At 40.6% G+C, this 19,957-nt stretch overlaps 1 protein-coding gene across 6 annotated transcripts in view; it reads left to right on the top strand.

The window, feature by feature from the left end:
- znf280d (zinc finger protein 280D) overlaps nt 1-19,957 on the top strand; it is a 114,295-nt gene that overhangs the window by 87,963 nt on the left and 6,375 nt on the right. For all 6 annotated transcript variants that reach the window (XM_068017855.1, XM_068017852.1, XM_068017851.1 and 3 more), the window contains 4 exons: nt 181-321; nt 2,205-2,267; nt 3,663-3,784; nt 5,516-5,546. In XM_068017855.1, the coding sequence (XP_067873956.1) occupies nt 181-321; nt 2,205-2,267; nt 3,663-3,784; nt 5,516-5,546 (357 nt within the window). The remainder of the gene's footprint in view (nt 1-180; nt 322-2,204; nt 2,268-3,662; nt 3,785-5,515; nt 5,547-19,957) is intronic.

Raw genomic sequence — 19,957 nt, 5'->3', positions numbered from 1 at the left:
TAGTACACCATCCAAATAATGGCATTGTGACAATTTAGTGATCTGTCTTGTTCTGAATCATAAAGTTCCATTTGGTATATTGGAGTATTGTAGAAAGGCAGGATAGTTATTTTCTTCGATAACTGAACTTATACTTTTGGAATCCTAGCTCTAATTATGATATTTCTCGGTTGCTTACAGGACTGGATACAGTGTTCACAAATGTATTGAGTGTGACACAGAAATTAAAGAATTTGCCAGTCACTTTTCCACTTCTGCCCATTGCTCTTTTTGTCGATTCAGAAGTAGCTGCAGCAAATCTTATGCGGCCCATATGATGAGGTAGGTTTTTTTGCTTTAAACAAAACTGAGTGCTAGGTTATCCTTGGCCTTTAGGAATCATTGAAATATGTTTCTATTGATTTCCACTTTAAAGTTGCCACATTAAATGGTAAAGTGTTTTTTAAAAAAAAAATCCTCCAGAACTTGCAAAATTCCTCCCCCCCCCCCCCCCCCCCCACCACCCTAATTCTTTTTTATCCAAAATCAGGTCCCAAGTATACATTGTAGCTTATGAGCATGTGTGTTATGTGCTTACTTTTTGCGCTTATATCATGGATTTGATACATATGTATGGCTGGACAAAGTATTTGGCAGGGACAGAAATTCAAGGCTGTGCAATTTAGGCTTTTTTAAGGGGATCTGGGTCTTCACATAGTGATGTAGCAAATGCCAGCCTTTCATTCCTTGTCGGTATGGAACAAGAATAGTGCACTGGCACAATTATCACGCTGATGGCCCACTGCAGGTTGAGGTCAGTAATCAAAGCCTACGCCAGATCGCATTGTTTCCTAAATGCAAGATCACAACTGTGTATAATTTCCAGCAATTTTTCCAGTCTCATCATAGTAGCAGGTAAGTAGCCAGAATTGCAACAATAAATATAGGTTCTTCAGTTTTACTTCCAAAAAATTATGTTGGGCTAAGTGAAAGTCAGCCACATAAAAATAGTATTCATGAGCTTTGTTAATAATTGTGTGTTACTTAGCTTGTATTATCTTTTATGTCCCCTGCAATGTCCAAAGTAGAATATTTTTATTAACTTCCAGTTTTTTGGAGGCCCAATTTTTCCTGCTGGTTTTCTCCTCTTTTACGCACAAATAAAAATCAAAAACATATAAACAGGATTTTAAATTGTTGAAAACTGACTTTAATGATCCCTATGTATATTGGGGGCTGAAGTTTATCAGAGGCGGTGCACTGTGAAGGAGGCGGCCTTCCAACATGTAAGTGCTGCTGCACAGCCCTCGCGATATTATGCACGGGGCCTCATTTAAATGGAGGGGGCAGAGTGGCTGCCCCCGATGACGTAGAGGGGGTGGCCGCCGCGTCCCAGGCAACAGCGACAGACGCTGGCACCATTTTTAACGGGCTTCAAGCCCTTCAGGTTAATATAAATTTCTAAAGCATTGCAACAAGACAGGTAATTGAAATAAAACATGAAAAGATGTGGGCCCTTCCCCAACCCCCACAATGGTTTTTATTGTCCGATCTCATGGAAATTTATTTTGGTCCCAGCACGAATGCCCCCCGCGCCAACCTCAACACATTTGCCCTTCAACCCCTTCCCACCATTCCCACAGCCAATAAAAAGTGTTCGTCCCGCTTCTTCCCCCACCCCATCCCAAAGTGAAAATTAAACCCCTGCTCACCAGTTTCTTGCCTCGGAACTCCATATGGAATTCCGAAGGTGTGCAAGTTGTGGCCAGCAGCCATAAAATCGGCGTGGGACAGCCGGCGGGAGCTGGTATGGAGATTTGCATTTATTTTACCTAATTTCAATATTGAAATGAAGGCCCTGCTGCTTGGCGGGTTAGGGAGGCCCGCAACGAGGCCTTGCCAGCGCTGCTAAAATGTGGTGGGGCCTTCTCAGGGTTATGGCAGGCTGCTCCCACAAACATTTTATGGGCCACCTTGCCACGATCCTGATGCCAATGGGCTGCAAAAATTCAGCTGTTGACAAACTGAAAATTTCCAATATATTTTGTTAATTTCTGTGCTAAATATACATGTTTATATTTTTAAAATTTTAATATGCACTTCATTAAAGTATATTAAGTTATTTTCATAATTTCACAAAAGTGCAATTGAAACGAATCTAAGTGAATTATCATCTGGAAATGTACATATATTATTGCTGTCTTTTTAACATACGTATTTTACAGGTTTCATACCGTCCCGAGTAAAAAGAAATTTTGGATGTTCAGAGAATTTTCAAACAAATTGAGGTAGGCAATGCAATATAATTTTTAAGCCTGGATATATCGCTGAGAAAATGCTACTTATATTAACTGTCCATTTGCCATACTTAGAGTGGTAGTTTGCTTCTGATGAGTAATGCTTGTGTAAAGCCTAATCATCAGGTTGATCCTGTTAGTTCAGTAAGCTAATGGGTAACAATAAAATTGATGCTATCTCTGCTTAAAGATTGGCTATCACCCCAACTGGAAGAAAAAGAGTAACTGAATTAATGCAGCTAAATACAAGCAAAATGAAGTAGTGAGTATGGGCAAATGTGTGTTAGCTTGCACAGTGAAGACCAGATTTGTAACTCGATTGAAGATTGATTGTGATGTTGTCCACTGACTTCTGCTATGTAAAAGTCAGAGCATTTCTTCAGTTAAAACACAGCTTATTGGTTTAGAAATTGCTTCTGTTTTATCCAGAAGCAAAGCAAAGTTGTGAACAGAGATGGGGAAGTCTTCAATTAATTTCACTCGCATTTGTCATTTTGAATGGAAGTACTGAAGTAGTCAATTATGGAATATTGCAATCTTGTTTAGCAGGTTTTTGCAAAAATGTACCTTTTGCTTCTGGACTTGGTACAGTCTAAGGTCATGCAGAGCATAGGGTAGTCCCTCCCCACCAGGTCCCACTCTCCCCAGCATCCCAAAAAGGTAATAGTTCTTCACAAAATTCTGACCACCGCAGCACAAGAGCTATTACCACAAGACAGAGCTCCATGTTTATGCACCAAGTGCAAGAACTACTGCTACTATTGCTCCGTATTCAAAATCAGTCCAAAGCATTTGCATCGAGTATTAGTGATGCATTTCAGCTCATAACTTCTGTCTGTGGAATTCTCTCGCCAAGCCCTGTTGTTGCTTGGATCTCTGTTCTTTTATGTGCAGTTGTTTAATGCTGAGTTCATGGTCATGTTGTGAACTAAGATTGCTGGAGCATGCATCTTGGTCTGAAAAATCTGTGAATTGCCCAGTGGCACCCAGTTTGATTTCTCTTCAGTCTTTTTGTATTTCAATCCACTTCTAAATCCAAATTTGTGAGATCTACCTTCCTATAATTCTTTTTGGATTCATCCTATTGTCATGCCACCATAACAGAATGAAAACAGGAGTTGAGAACTTGAATTAAATCCAAAATCACATAACTGCAAGACAACCCAGGGTTGCTAAATTAGGTATTACATGCTACAACTGCCCAATTGGAAACTCAAACTGCCTTACTGAAATTCAGTCAACTAGTCCTTGCTGTTATGAGGCTGTAAAAAAAAAAGTGAATGTCCCAGACAATCCTTACTGCCAAATGTTGTGTGCTGATGAGTGATACCTGCTCCAGAATTAAATACTTGTTTTCACAGACTACTGTACTTTATATTGTTGCAGAGGTATCAAACTAGTGTGTACTAGCTGTCCATTTGAAGCTGATGTTAGTGGCTCAGATGATATGGCAAAACATCTTGATCAAAACCAATTCCACTGCTGTCATATCATTTCAAAGTCTAGTGGTAAGTTTAAAAAAAAAACTACGAATAAATTAAACCAAACCTTTTCTTTGTTTAAAGAGTTGCTGTTATCATCAGTACCTGTTTTCTCAAAAACAAATGCTTACAGAGTTTTCTTCACTTTTTGGTTTGAACTTTCTGTTCAGTTTGCTTTAAAAAAAAAAAAAATTTTTTTTTGTTTCAACAGCCATTGTCTAACATACTGAGGTAGATTTTGTCTTTGTGCAATAATGTAAAATGGGTGATAATGAGCAGCCCATTTTACATCTCTCTGGATTTTTATTTCCATTGACTTCACCCATTTTACATTACTGTACTAAGTCAAAATTTACCCCACTGTGCTGGATGAGTTACTGCCCTCAATAATGGAGCTGAATTCACAAAAGAGAAAATCATTAACTCCAATGTTAATTCAGCTTCAACCACGTTATGTTAGTTTAGTGCTTTCACAACATGAAGGTCAGTAACTCTCATAAGCCAATGTCCATATTACTGCATCAGCTTTTCCTTTAAAAACAAAAATTATTGAAGAAACACCACAGATTAATATGCAGAATGGTATTAAAGCCAATGTTACTTGTTTGTAACTTTTTATAGTGATAGAGACTGCAGCTCTGTAAATCTGAATGCTGCAAATATATTTTCCTTTTTGAAAGGTATGTTGAAAGTGATGCGCCTGTTACTGATGACATATGTTTGCCATGTTTATATTTGTCTTTTGTTGTGAGGAGTTCTGTGCAGATTTCTTGGTGGCAGCTGTGATTCTGCTTACTTTTCACAGCGAAAATAAAATCTCAACCTCACTCAGTGAAAAAGCAGATATTTATAGAATAAAATCGATACAATTAATTATTCTCAAGTAGGCCAATATAATTTTGAAATTTTTAAAGGAAGTCATAAGGAAAGTATTTAGTTATAGAATTACACCCTTGCACTACTTTGTACTGATCATACTGACAGTTGCCTAATAGTACTTTCTTTTCCAGTTTTCTCCAGAAGGCAATAATTTGTGCTGGCTTATGGTCCTCCAGCAGCCCACGGATATCCCATTTAAGTGATTGTGTTTGATACACAAACTGCACAGTGAGTGTTGGCAAGTTTTTTAACTGTGGGGTGCATTGCATTTGAGCTCAGTCACCTACATCCACTCACACAGTTGCCACAAAGGTCACTGGATATCAATGGGCTAGAACCCTGTTTTTTTTTCCCCCTATCCCTATGCTGCAGACAGAGTCACCTTGGCTGAGATCAGCTAATTCAGCAGGGACCTGGGGCATTTCTTATTTGTGTGGTTCAGAATCATGACATGTAGTGCATTTATTCATTAGCCCATCATGGAACTCCAAGCAAATAGTATTTATTTCATTTTATCTTAATTTTTAAAAACCTGCTATTTCTCCTAGTTGTACCTTCCAGGAGAATTGGGGTAAACAAGCTGATTGTGAACACCATTTTGGGTGGAGAAGGAGAAAGCATAGTAGGATACAAATAGAGACTGAAAATCTAAGTAAGACGAGGAAAAAGACAGGATATATGGCGAGTCATTTAAAAATACCGTCTATCTAGAAAGCAAAAAAAATGAGAAGTGACTAATATATTGTGGGTGATAAATTGTGAACTTGACTCGCCTTGTTCAATAATAGTCTTTTATCTAAGTCCACTTGTTAATAGCAAACCAGTTCTTCACAGGATGAAGAGGAATACTTTTTTTATAATTCCGATTTTTCTTTACAGCTTCCTCTGCTATTGACAGTAATATGTTCAAGTAAGTATGCTATTTCTTCAGTATTCTTTGGAACTACCAATAATTTTCAGCATATTTTCACTGATGTTGCATTTTAAAGATTTGAAATGTTGCTTTATCTCTGTTGAGTAGCTATTTATCACTTGTACCTTCTGAAGAATTTTGTGAAGTATATACGCATTTGAAATCTTTCTGTATAACTTATCATTTTCCCCCATTTTTTTCTAATGATTTGGAACCTTTATTTCTTTTGTACTGTGTAGTTTGTAGGAATATTTTTAATCTAACTGCTGTCTTTTCTTTAGATTTGTAACTAATTGTCCAAGTTAACAGAATTAAATACCTCCTTTTTTATCCCCATTTTGAACAAAATTGTCCAGTTTAGAAAGCCGAGCTGGAGACCTGTCTGCAAGTACTGTATAACTCGCTGCTAGAATTGCATAAATGAGACGTTGATTACCTCCCCATATGACTCATTATACAGAGTAATTATATTTTGCATACAACAAACATTTGCCTCATAGATCAGTGTTGTTTGACAGTTTGTTTTGCATATTTATGCATCACAGTTGCACATCCAGAATTCACAAGCTTGATTCATGGAATATGTAATAATATGTAAAAATCATATTTTCTTATTGGAAGCAACAGGACTTCTGGCTATATCGAAATCCTTTGTAGAATTGATGCACTGGATTACAAAAAGGTGTTATATATCAGATATAAATACAGTTTAACACTTGTATTGTGCAGTCGAATTTGATCAAATTATTACATTGTTTTATAAATTATGTAAGGTTTAAGAAATTTCAGGAATTACTCAAGATGGCATTTAAGTGTATTGAAAGATGCTTTCCTTTTTCTTCAGTGTGTGGTTTTTATATAAATGTACATCCGTCTCCAACTTGTAGGTATCTTTGAGTGAATCGATTCCCCTTCCCAAAGGTCTGCACTTCTAGGTATCCATTTATTGCAAGAGCAGACTTAGGGGCCCATGTGACAGGCCAACAAATGGTACCTGAGCATGAAGAGTTAATATCAGCTGACAACACTGTTCATTTCTTTTCAAAGCCATTAAAAGAACTGTAGAAATAGTTATATTTATGCAGTGAATAGTTTGTGGGGGTGGTGGGGGTTCTGACATTTGCAGGAAAATTCAAGTTGTACCATATGTTCTCAGCGCAATGTATTTGTCTGAGAGTCGACATTACTCACAATAAAAATATTCTCTCAGTTGGGCACTCCTGTGAAAAGTGCAAAAATATTTTTTGTTAGTTTAAGTAGCTCTGCAATACTTGCCAAATTTTAATGGCTGTGTTTAATTTCATGCTGCTCAGCTGCAGTTGTAATTTATTATTTGATGCAGATGAATCTGTATGGGGTTTTTTTCTAAAAAGTTAGGAAAATGCAAGCTAAGAAATTATCTGTTGGTACTTCTATGGTCTTTCATTTGGAATAAATTCTACACTCAAGCAGGTTTTGTGCCATGCCTCTACTGAATTACATAGGTGTACCAACTCCTATATTCACAATCTCCTTCGAAGGACTGTGCCAGCAATTCCTTGTAGTTTTCCTACTTTGTCTGAGTGCATACAATCCAATTGATGCTGGACTGTTCCTGCATCGATAACAGTTGTGAAAATTCCTATATTTACACTTGAGGGTATATAGCATTAATGGAGGCTTTCATTTCCACTGAAGATACTGGGATAGCCCCACCTGCTTAGCTACAGGAGAAAGACCCATAAATTCACAGCCAGATAGTCTGTGAAGGGAGAAAGACAGGGAAAGAAGGATGCGTGACAAGAAGATACATTAATACTAGGTAATACCTAGTGATGGGTGCACTTGCACCTTTTACTATGTTATTGTTTTGGCATGATACAACTGCTCAGGTGTACAGCATGTAGCTGAAAATTTCACATTTAGGATTTGGCTAATCTTGACAGCTCCGATATTGTTTAACTGGCAATTTTGAAGCATATTAAATACAGGCATCCACTTATAAAGATTTAAGTTATAGCTTTTTCACAGCATATTACCAATTCAGTTCCACTTTTAGAAACAGTGTCAGTTGTTAGAAGATATCACATTAGTCCTTAAGAGTAGCCAGCCAGATAACATTTCGAACGAAGTCCATGGATGTGTTGTCCAGGTTGACTGAGCTGTAGTATAGTTGTTGCATTTCAGTGGTTTATTTTTACAATGCTATCTGATGTGAGGTTTTTTTAAAAAAGTATCTGAACAACTACTTCATAAAGTGCCTTCAACGTAATAAAAAGCTCCACAGGAAGATGAATTTATGGAGGACGACAGTTATTGTGTAAATTTATTCATCTATTATGCCAGTACAACTTCATGGTATATAAACGTTTCAGAGATTCTACAGGAGCATGGGCCTTCATCATTGGGCTATAAGTTCAGCTGCTGATCAATCTACTGTTATGTGAGAACTTGAGGCACTTTTGAAACCCCATATGTATTTATGTGGAGTATTTTGCTTCTGCCCAGAGGATTTTTACCTGCAGCTTGATGAACGTCTTGCTCACAGAGACTAAAGCTACAACTTATGGGCAGCTGTAGCCTCCCCAGTTGCTTACTTTTTTCAACCTATTATTGAGCTATGTTAAACTTCATAGAATTGTGACTTTGAATATTACGGAAGTCCAATTAAATTTTATCTCTGCAAGCAGGTGACCTAATGTTAAATTCAGATAATAGAGCCAGGCTCCTGGCTTCAACACAACTTGCATTTGTACAATTAAAAAGAGGAGACATTGAAAAGGCAAATGCTTAGGTTAGTCTTCGATTTGTGGTAATGACCTGCCCACAAGGGTAGTGGAAGCGGCAACAGTCAGTGACTTCAAAAGGAAATCGGATGGCTGCTTAAAGGAAATTGACTTGCAGGGCTACGGGGATCGAGCGGGGGAGTGAGACAGATCAAATAGCTCCGTGGAGAGCTGGCATGGGCTTGGGCCGAGTGGCCGCCTCCTGTGCGCAAATGACTTTATAACTTTTTGTGACAGTGCACATTGCCTTTTTATCTGCACTTCCTTAATTCTGGCCTCTTGAGTATGCTTGATTTTAATCGCTCCACCATTGGCATTTAGCCTAAAGCTCTGGAACCCCTCCCTAAACTCCTTAGCCTCTCTATCTCTCTTTTCTCTTTTAAGACGCTCCTTAACGCCTGCCGACCTTTTTTGACAAAACTTTTGGGAATCTGCCCTAATATCTTATGTGGCTTGGTGTCAAATCTTGCTTTATAATGCTTCTGTAAAGTGCCGTGGGATGTTTTATTATGCTAAAGGTGCTATATAAATACAAATTATTATAGAAAGCAAGTTGCAAATGATAGATAAACTAAGTTGAACAGTGTTCCATTGTTTTAGATTTTAATGGGGTGATTAGAAACCTTTATTGAAATACATTAACATTAAAATTTGTCACTTGGGCCATAGGAATTAGTAATGGTGAAGCAGTGATGAGCAGTAACACATAGGCATTTCATTCTGTTTTGGGATTTAATATTTAGGAAGGCTATGCTCATGATTAAGTACGTTTGGGGATTCTAATTCCCTGACCTGAAAATAGTTTGAAAGTATCATTTATTATGTTTTGATTTTGTTATTCCTCATTATTTTGCAAATATTAATTATTTGTACTGCTAATGACCTATAGTATATTGTCATGCTTGGCCCCCACCTGCCAAGAATGTGGCACATTAATTTTGTCATAAACATTGATTTTAAACTGTTACTGGAGTGAAGAAAGGACTTGTTAAACAGATCAGCCATGACTGGAAAAGATATTTGCATATTAACACTGTGATTGGAAGGACAAAGGATCATTCCTTGACACATTCAACCCACAATGGACCTTGATCACCAGCTTTGTGTGTAAGAGGAGCATGCCAGAGACTGCTAAGGTGATACAATCCAAAACATGGTCAGACCAGTTAGTCACATGATTAACCTGCTTGGCAACCTGAATTTCTGAATTGTACAGTTTGAACTCAAAGTCTGTTCGCTCCTGAACTGAGAAGATCTCTCTTTCTCACAAGCCTCTGAATCCACTGAAGACACATAAACCCCAAGACAGAAATCTCCTACAGCGAACAAGGTTTAAGAATAATACTGGGCCCCAACGAAAAGCAAAATCTACCGACAATCAAGGACTCTACAGTGAGCTCGAAGAAACGTAACAAAAACGCTTCAGATATTGCCTCACACTTTTCCACTTTATTTCTTCTGTTTTTTTTGTCTCTATTTGCATACGTGTCACGTATGCATGCTAGCTTGGGCACGTCATGTATCTGTAGGCGTCAACCAAATTAGAGTTTAAGTTCAAGTTTAATAAATTTCTATTTTAAACCTAAGAAAACCTGTTTGTGCTGGTTTCTTTGACTTGTAATTGGAAAGCGGTGAACAAGGACTCACCCAGGGGGAGCTAAAAACACGGTGTGTTTAAAAATTAAACCCTGTTTCGGTAAGACCAGGTGAAGGCTGAGAGGGACTCCTAGACACCTTTCTTACCTGGTCATAATAATATGTTAATGTACTTGATTAAGCAGCATTTTAGAACAGATGTGGTTTGAGTAATTTTTAAATCTTAATATACAACTTTGTGTTATAAATCAGGCTCTTTTAAAGTAGCTAATGGGAATGGATTGTGAAGTAGTACCAATAGGACTGCTGTTAACTTTCATGAATAGTTTCACTACATTTATAGTAAATTTAATTATTCGTCCATAGAGATGGCTCAAAATAAATTGTAGAGGTAGGGATGGTTAGAAGGATGGTTAGAACTATTTTTCTTAGATTGGACATCTTACTGGAAAACCAATTTGTTACTAAAGTGCTGATCCATACATCATGTTTGAATGGACATTAGCCAATGTATCTGTTTATTATGCTTAATATAACATGTAGTGGCAGAAAGGATTCACAATTTAAGCTCTCAGGATCATGAATCATAATAAATGATTAATAACTAGGTTTCATACAGTATAAGTGCTCTTGGTAGCTAAAAATTTGCACCAGTGCAGCCTTTGCCAAGCAAATGCAAAATCGCCAGCCATTCTCTGACATACAAGTAGTCTGTCATAGAATGCATCCCTGTTGAAGCAAGTGCTAAACTGTTACATAGAATTAATGTGCAATCAATTATCTGTTGAATCAATATACAAGAAATCTGTTATTTTCATTATTTTCAGTTATTAGAACCTGTAACCATTAGGTACTCTGTAATTTGATTGTTCGTGTCTCAGATGTATGGTTATAGTGAATTATTTGTCAATAGACAGCAACTATATGTAATAGCATGACAATGACCAAGTTGAGACAATGAAATATCTAAATGAGAAGCACATTAATGCTTACATATTTAGTTACCTTTTCTGCTTGGTGCTTTCAACAATCTCAGACAACCTCTTTGAGTAAGTTTGTTTTGCAGATCATCTTGAGCAGTTAATAGAAACAGCGGTGATTGTTAGTGTTCTGTATATTATAGAAACACCAAAATAGGTAAACCACTGAATAACTAAATAACTGAAGCTTAAAACAGCAATGCAAGTTGATTTTTTGTTGTTGTAACTATAATGCTTTATATTATAGATGTTGCATGTAAACTATGTTACATTGCAAAATATGATGAGGCCAGAGATATTGTCCATTGGATTTCAGTGGTTATAATTTCTTTAAGCAAACTAATTGCAGAGCAATACGAACAGATTTTATATTTCTGGTTTGTCTTACTTTTGCCTTTGTTCAGGTGATAGCATCTTGCTTTGTGGGGTTGTACAACAGATGGAAAAGGGCTGAATAGTTCTGGTGTGATATTCCTGTAACTAGTTATTAATTTCACATAAATCTATCTAGGATTCTTTTTACTCTCAACTTTGTGTCCATTTTGACACATTGAGAGTCCCTACAAGTATGAACAGATTCCCCAGATCATTTGGCCTAACCAGGGCTATATGCAGTAAATTTGGAACTGTGCACGCTCCTTCCAAATGTTGCTTCGGTGCACCCTTGATGTTGCATTTTTAGTAACCTGCTCACCTGGGAAAGTATGAACTTCACTATTTACCCTGGTTAATTTTCAACACTTTTTGCTTCTTCGTTGATTTATTATTAAAATTTCAAGGAAAGATAAGTGACATTTGGATTGCTGCATATCTTCAGTACTGCAACCTGACCATCACTACACCTAAATATAATCTGAACACTTTTTCCTCCTGTCTCCTTCACAGAGATATTCTCTCCCAGTCAACAACGTTGTCTCCCTATCACCTCCCTCTTTACAGTTCACAGAAACGTTCTCATCCTGAAACAGTCTGCAAACACAGTTCAGAGCTACATTTTCCTTTCAGTCCTCCTGGTTCCCAGAGGCCTTCCCCCACCCATCTCTAACATTCTTGCCAGTGGTCTGGGCTGCAGCTCATTTGTGACATGTCTGTTTGGTTATGAGATCAAAATTCAGTATAAGCTGAAATTCTTGATCTGTAGCAAGGGCAGGAATTCCTTCTTCTAGAACAAAATCTTGTTGGGGAAATGAGCAGCAGCATGATGCAGGAAAATGTGGTTATCAAGCCTCCTGAATTCTAAAATGAAGAACCCTTAGAGTACAAGCCGAGAGCTCACAGGGTGCTTTCAAGTAAAATAATCTTATCTCGTCTCCTATTGTCATTAAACAAAACAGTTGGCTGAAGTTGACCACATCCAACATTGTTCCACCAACGTCAATTTAAAAAAAATTAAATTATGCAGGCATTTTTATCTCTACTTCAGCAGTGCTGCTCAACTGAGTGCCTCAGCAACTCTGCAGTAGACACTCTGAACTGAGGGGTGCACTTTGTATCCCAAATTCCAATATCCATGCTGCAGTCTTGAGTCAGTGCCTGGTACAAAGGCATTAGGGACTTCGTGCCAAAAAAACCAGCAAACATTTTTTTAAAACTTTGATTTTTCAATCAATGGGCTTGGAAAACATTTGAACTTGGAATGGAGCAGAGCAGCACAACTGCGAACCAGAGGAGAGCCCTGTGAGGAGATAGTACTTTTATAAATTTGAGGTGTTAAGCTGCAAGCATTACAGCTCACTTTAAACACTGACCATGCCCTATCTGGAGAAAGCTTATACTTGTGTCTCAGCAGCTGATTTTCTACCCCAGGATATAAAAATGTGTGTTTGTGTATATTGCGCGCAATTGCCTATGACAGGGGCCCTAACTTCTGAAAGATTTAGTTGTTACCCAAAATGAAAACCATGCTCCAGTGCAGGGGATGCTTTTTAGTGACCTTGTAAACCCCCAAGGGACTAATTTGAAAATTGAACTAAAGAAGGTCTGCAGCACAGGAATTTTTGTTTTGAATTTGAGGAGAGTAGAAAATTCTCAAGTTGAATATAAGGAAAATCTTGTTTCGGAATGTGAGGGAAAAGGGGCGATTAGCTAGATGCAAGTATTTTTGACTGGATATAATAATGCAAGAAAGAAGGCTATGCCAAATGTACTCTACAAATTTCTTATCCATGAGTGCATTTATATGCATTAGATCTGAAGATTCATAATGTGGGTTGCATCTAGGTCAGCCTGTCTATTGTACTGTATAGTTGTCAATTCCATAGGATTGTTATTCAACTTTATATTGGCCTTTAGGGCCGCTCAGGTGTTGATTAGGTGATCATTGTGCATACCAGATTATAAGAGTAAATTTCACATTGAATAAAACCTCAAGGTGAGTGAAATTTGTTTTGTTGAATTTGTCATCCCAGAAATGGCATCATATTTTCTCACAACAATAGAAATAAAACAATCATCTTTCGTCATGAAAACATGATACCTTTTCTAGAACAGCAAACCCAGTGGCACAAATTGTCCTTGGCGGAAGGTTTTACTTTCTATTGGGTGCTATCTTTGTTCTTATCCTGTATTTACAACATAGATGTGAAAACTGGTTCATTCTCAATGGGTTATTTGATTCTGGCATTACCTATAAAGCAGTCATGAACTGGTTTGCCGTCGGCTAATCAAAGACTCCTATGCCAGACAAAGGACATTTCACCGACACATTTGTAGGCAATTGAAACATTAGCATCTTGGTAATTTTAAGATGATTATATCTGACAAGATAAACAAAATTTTGTTCTGGAAGAAGGATTTCCTGTTCTTTGAGCAAAAGACCGGCTTTAAAAAGGTGTTAGTGACAGCTCCCATTTTCTTTTTAAAGCCGATCTTTTGCTCAAAGTCTGAAAGGGAGAGGCCAATGACGGAATATCGAAACCTCAATGTTGGAGATCCATATTTGGCAGAAATTGGCAGAAAGGGGCAATGGGGGGGGGGGGGGGTGCAGAGAGAGACTGAGTGAGACTGGGGGGGGAGGGAAAGAGAGAGAGAAGGAGACAGTGAAACTGGGGTGGGGACGAGACAGAAACAGTGAGGGGAGAGGTAAACAGACTGGGGGGTAGGGGAGAGACAGACAGAGACTGCAGGGGCAGAAGAGATGGGGAGAGCAGACACCGAAGTGGGGGAGAGACAGAGACACAGTGATAGAGGGGAGAGAGAGTGACAGAGACACAGAGGGGGAGGGAGAGAGCGATCAAGATCACTCCTGACAGATGAACATCTATCCAGAATACTCCACATCGCTATATCAAGTGTGCGGACAGGTATTGACGACTTGAGCAAGCATAAATAATGCCAGGTACCTCACTAAATGAGTGTTCAACATAGTGACGGGAAAGTAAGTTAATAAATTAGTCTTTGTTTAAAGCTTGTTTACAAAAATGCACTTTTTTGTTGTTTTGATAAATTAAATTTGTAATGCCTTTATCTTTCTGAAATTTGCTCACCAGCCTCTATGTAGGACAAAAATTGTAATGTGGCCCCTCATGCAAAAAGGTTGGATGCCCCTTCAGTTTCCAGCCTTCAGACCCAAAAGACCAGCTTTTTAAAAAAAAAATTGGAACTGACAGTTCTGGTGTTAAAATTTACTTTATTCTTCATAATTATATGATGTACTAACTGTGAAATGGTGATCTTGAGGTCACTTTGGTCTTTCTTTCAAATGCATTAGTCCACCGTCTTGATAGTTTCCTCTTTGTTTATCTTTGATTACTAACATTTCTGCACATTTGAAGTGGCCTGGAAGCACTTGTAGTCATTGCAGATTATTAACAGTGCTATAATTACATGATTCCTTCTCAAAAAAAATTATTCAGACTTTTTTGTCTTCGGCCACTAATTTGCAGACCTTTTGGTCTTTGGCCACTCTCCCCTGCTTGTAGAGCAACAGAATTTTTATTTCTTCAGATGAATCATTATTCATTTGAAGTGGAAATAATTTTCAAGAAATCAAACCCGCTCCATGGAGCGAGGTTAGTTCCACTGAGCTGGCCAACAGAGGTGAGATGTTCACTGAGGAAGGTATAGTCATCCGTGTCAAGACTGCAGAGAGATCAAGGATAGATAATGCACCATGATTGTAGTCATTTCTGACTTTGCTTAGGCCTCTCTGGTACTGTGACAGGGGCAGAAACCTGATTGGACAAATTGAGATGAAGTTGCGGGATCGATGTACGTGGATTTGGGAGATGAGAACATGTTCAAGACTTAAAAATGGGGTGGGCAGTAGTTCCCGGTCAGTGATCAAAAGTGGGTTTTTGAGGAGTGAGTTGATGGTGGTTGTGAAAGGGAACCATTTACATTGTCAACTAGCATGAGAACTAGGAAGAGAGGGTGGGTGGTCAGTTCAGTTGGACTAGGGTCATGGGTAGAGGAGGTGGGTCTTGTGGAGGAAATGAGATCTGAGCGCAGAAGAGGGGAGTGAAACTATAGAGAGAGAGGGGGTCCAAGAAATCTGGTGATGCATGGCTAAACCACTTCTTTGCCAGAAACATTCAAGTCTGAATCCCTTGGACTTCAGGGAGCAAAGGGAAATACCAGATGGGAGTCAATAAAGGTTTTTTAAATTCGGTCATAAAATGTGGCTATTGCTGGCAAGGCCAGCATTTACTGCTCATTCCTAATTGCTTTTGAGAATGTAGTGGTGAACCGCCATCTTGAACTGCTGTAATGTGTGGTGTAGGTTTTTTTTAAATTCATTTATGGGATGTGGGTGTCACTGGCCAGGCCAGCATTTGTTGCCCATCCCTAATTGCCCTTGAGAAGGTGGTGGTGAGCTGCCTTCTTGAGCCGCTGCAGTCCATGTGAGGTAGGTACACCCACAGTGCTGTTAGGAAGGGAGTTCCAGGATTATGACCCACCGACAGTGAAGGAACGGCGATATAGTTCCAAGTCAGGATGGTGTGTGACTTGGAGGGGAACTTGCAGGTGATGATGTTCATATGCATCTGCTGTTCTTGTCCTTCGAGGTGGTAGAGGTTGCGGGTTTGGAAGCTGCTGTCTAAGGAGCCTTGGTGCATTGCTGCAGTGCATCTTGTAGATGGTACACACTGCTGCCACTGTGGGTCGGTGGTGGAGGGAGTGAATGTTTGTAGATGGGGTGCCAATCAAGCGGGCTGCTTTGTTCTGGATGGTGTCGTGTTTCTTGGAGCTGCACCCATCCAGGCAAGTGGAGAGCATTCCATCACACTCCTGACTTGTGCCTTGTAGATGGTGGACAGGCTTTGGGGAGTCAGGAGGTGAGTTACTCGCCACAGGATTCCTAGCCTCTGACCTGCTCTTGTAGCCACTGTATTTATATGGCTACTCCAGTTCAGTTTCTGGTCAATGGTAGCCCCTAGGATGTTGATAGTGGGGGATTCAGCAATGGTAATGCCATTGAATGTCAAGGGGAGATGGTTAGATTCTGTCTTGTTGGAGATGGTCATTGCCTGGCACTTGTGTGGCGCAAATGTGACTTGCCACTGGATATTGTCCAGGTCTTGCTGCATTTCTACACGGACTGCTTCAGTATTTGTGGAGTTGCGAATGGTGCTGAACGTTGTGCAATCATCAGCGAACATCCCCACTTCTGACCTTATGATTGAAGGAAGGTCATTGAAGCAGCTGAAGATGGTTGGGCCTAGGACACTACCCTGAGGAACTCCTGCAGTGATGTCCTGGAGCTCAGATGATTGACTCCAATAACCACAGCCATCTTCCTTTGTGCTAGGTATGACTCCAACCAGCAGAGAGTTTTCCCCCTGATGCCCATTGACTCCAGTTTTGCGAGGGCTCCTTGATGCCATACTCAGTCAAATGCTGCCTTGATGTCAAGGGCAGTTATTCTCACCTCACCTCTGGAGTTCAGCTCTTTTGTCCATTTTTGAACCAAGGCTGTAATGAGGTCAGGAGCTGAGTGGCCCTGGCGGAACCCAAACTGAGCATCACTGAGCAGATTATTGCTAAGCAAGTGCCGCTTGATGGCACTGTTGATGACACCTTCCATCACTTTACTGATTGAGAGTAGACTGATGGAGCGGTAATTGGCCAGGTTAGACTTGTCCTGCTTTTTTGTGTACAGGACATACCTGGGCAATTTTCCACATTGCCGGGTAAATGCCAGTGTTGTAGCTATACTGGAACAGCTTGGCTAGGGGTGCGGCAAGTTCTGGAGCACAGGTTTTCAGTACTATTGCCGGAATATTGTCAGGACCCATAGCCTTTGCAGTATCCAGTGCCTTCAATCGTTTCTTGATATCATGTGGAGTGAATCGAATTGGCTGAAGCCTGGCATCTGTAATGCTGGGGACTTCAGGAGGGTGCCGAGATGGATCATCAACTTGGCACTTCTGGCTGAAGATTGTTACAAATGCTTCTGCCTTATCTTTCGCACTGATGTGCTGGGCTCCCCCATCATTGAGGATGGGGATATTTGTGGAGCCACCTCCTCCAGTTAGTTGTTTAATTGTCCACCACCATTCACGACTGGATGTAGCAGGACTGCAGAGCTTAGATCTGATCTGTTGGTTATGGGATCGTTTAGCTCTGTCTATCGCATGCTGCTTACGCAGTTTGGAACACAGATAGTCCTGTGTTGTAGCTTCACCAGGTTGACACCTCGTTTTGAGGTATGCCTGGTGCTGCTCCTGGCATGCCCTCCTGCACGCTTTATTGAACCAGGGTTGGTCTCCTGGCTGGATGGTAATGGTAGAGTGGGGGATATGCTGGGCCATGAGGTTACAGATTGTGGTTGAGTACAATTCTGCTGCTGCTGATGGCCCACAGCGCCTCATGGATGCTCAGTTTTGCATTGCTAGATCTGTTTGAAATCTATCCCATTTAGCGCGGCGATAGTGCCACACTACACGATGGACGGTATCCTCAATGTGAAGGCAGGACTTCGTCTCCACAAGGACTCTGCGATGGTCACTCCTACCAATACAATCATGGACAGAAGCATCTGCAGCAGGCAGATTGGCGAGGACGAGGTCAAGTATGTTATCCCCTCATGTTGGTTCCCCCACCACCTGCCGCAGACTCAGTCTAGCAGCTGTGTCCTTTAGTACTTGGCCAGCTCGGTCAGTATTGGTGCCACCGAGCCACTCTTGGTGATGGACATTGAAGTCCCCGACCCAGAATACATTTTGTGCCCTTTCCACCCTCAGTGCTTCCTCCAAGTGGTGTTCAACATGGCGGAGTACTGACTCATCAGCTGAGGGAGGGCGGTAGGTGGTTACCTTACCCATGTTTGATCTGATGCCATGAGAATTCATGGGGTCCGGAGTCGATGTTGAGGACTCCCAGGGCAACTCCCTCCCTACTGTATACCACTGTGCCACCACCTGTGGTGGGTCTGTCCTGCCGGTGAGATAAGACATACCCGGGGATGGTGATGGCAGTGTCTGGGTCATTGTCTGTAAGGTATGATTCCGTGAGTATGACTATGTCAGACTGTTGCTTGACTAGTCTGTGGGACATCTCTCCCAACTTTGGCACAAGCCCCCAGATGTTAGTAAGGAGGACTTTGCAGGGTCGACAGGGCTGGGTTTGCCGTTGTAGTTTCCAGTGCCTAGGTCGATGCCGGGTGGTCTGTCCGGTTTCATTCCTTTTTATTGACTTCGTAGCGGGTTAGGTACAACTGAGTGGCTTGCTGGGCCATTTCAGAGGGCATGTAAGAGTTAACCACATTGCTGTGGGTCTGGAGTCACATGTAGGCCAGACCAGGTAAGGACTGCATATTTCCTTCCTTAAAGGACATTAGTGAACCAGATGGGTTTTTACAACAGTCGACAATGGTTTCATGGCCATCATTAGACTAGCTTTTAATTCCAGACAGATTTATTAATTGAATTTAAATTCAACCTTCTGCTGTGGTGGGATTCGAACTCATGTCTCCAGATCAATACCCTGGGTCTCTGGGTTACCATTCCAGTGATCATACCACTATGCCACCGCCTCCCGGTACACCGACAGTGCTGTTAGGTAGGGAGTTCCAGGATTTGGTGTCACAGAAGGCTTGGCGAGTTGCTGCAGTGCATCTTGTAGATCGTATACACTGCAGCCACGATGCACTAGTGTTGAATGTTCAAGATGGTGGATTGGGTACCAGTCAGGTAGGCTGCTTTGCCCTGGATGGTATCGAGCTTCTTGAGTGTTAGAGCTGCATTCATCCAGGCAAATTAAGAATATTCCATCATACTCCTGGTTTGTGCCTTGTAGATGGTGGAAAGGCTTTGGAGAGTCAGGAGGTGAGTTACTTGCTGCAGAACACCCAGCCTTTGACCTGCTGTTGTATGCACAGTGGTTATGTGGCTGGTCCAGTTAAGGCTTTGCTCAATGGTGACCCCAGGAAGGTTGATGGTGAGGGATTCAGCAATAGTAATGCTGTTGGACATTCTGGAGAGATGGTTAGATTCTCTGTTGCTAGAGATGGTCATTGCCTGGCATTTGTGAGGCACAAATATTACTTGCCACTTATCAGCCCAAGCCTGAATGTTGTCCAGGTCTTGCTGCATGTGGGCACAGATTGCTTCATTATCTGAGGAATAACGAATGGAACTGCAATCAGCAGCAAACGTTCCCACTTCTGATCTTGTGATGGGGGGTGGGGGGAAGTTTGTTGATGAAGCAGTTGAAGATGATTGGCCCTAGGAAATTGCCCTCAGGAACTCCTGCAGCAATAGCCTGGGGCAATAAATACAACATCTTTCTTTTGTTCTAAGTATGTCGCTAGCCAGTAGAGAGTTCTCCGCTGGATTCCCATTTACTTCAATTTTACTAGGCCTCCTTGATGCCACCGTGTCAAAATGCTGCCTTGATGTCAACAACAGTTATTAGTTTCGCTGAGGACAAGGGTATTGTAGCTGGAGGTGAGGGAGTAGTGGTGTACATCAACAGCTACAGGAAGAATTGTGAATAGAAGGCTAAAGGCTATATATTTCGAAGTTTGAATCTGTTTAGGGTAGATTCTTTTTCCCCCCAGGACAGATGCAGAATGGGCTGGGGTAGGGGATGTGGGTGGTGTGGAATACAAGGAAGTGGTCAGAAA

The sequence above is a fragment of the Heterodontus francisci genome, chromosome 38 (genome assembly GCF_036365525.1).
Source record: "Heterodontus francisci isolate sHetFra1 chromosome 38, sHetFra1.hap1, whole genome shotgun sequence".
Taxonomy (NCBI): Eukaryota; Metazoa; Chordata; class Chondrichthyes; order Heterodontiformes; family Heterodontidae; genus Heterodontus; species Heterodontus francisci.
This window is presented reverse-complemented; position numbering and strand designations above follow the sequence as displayed.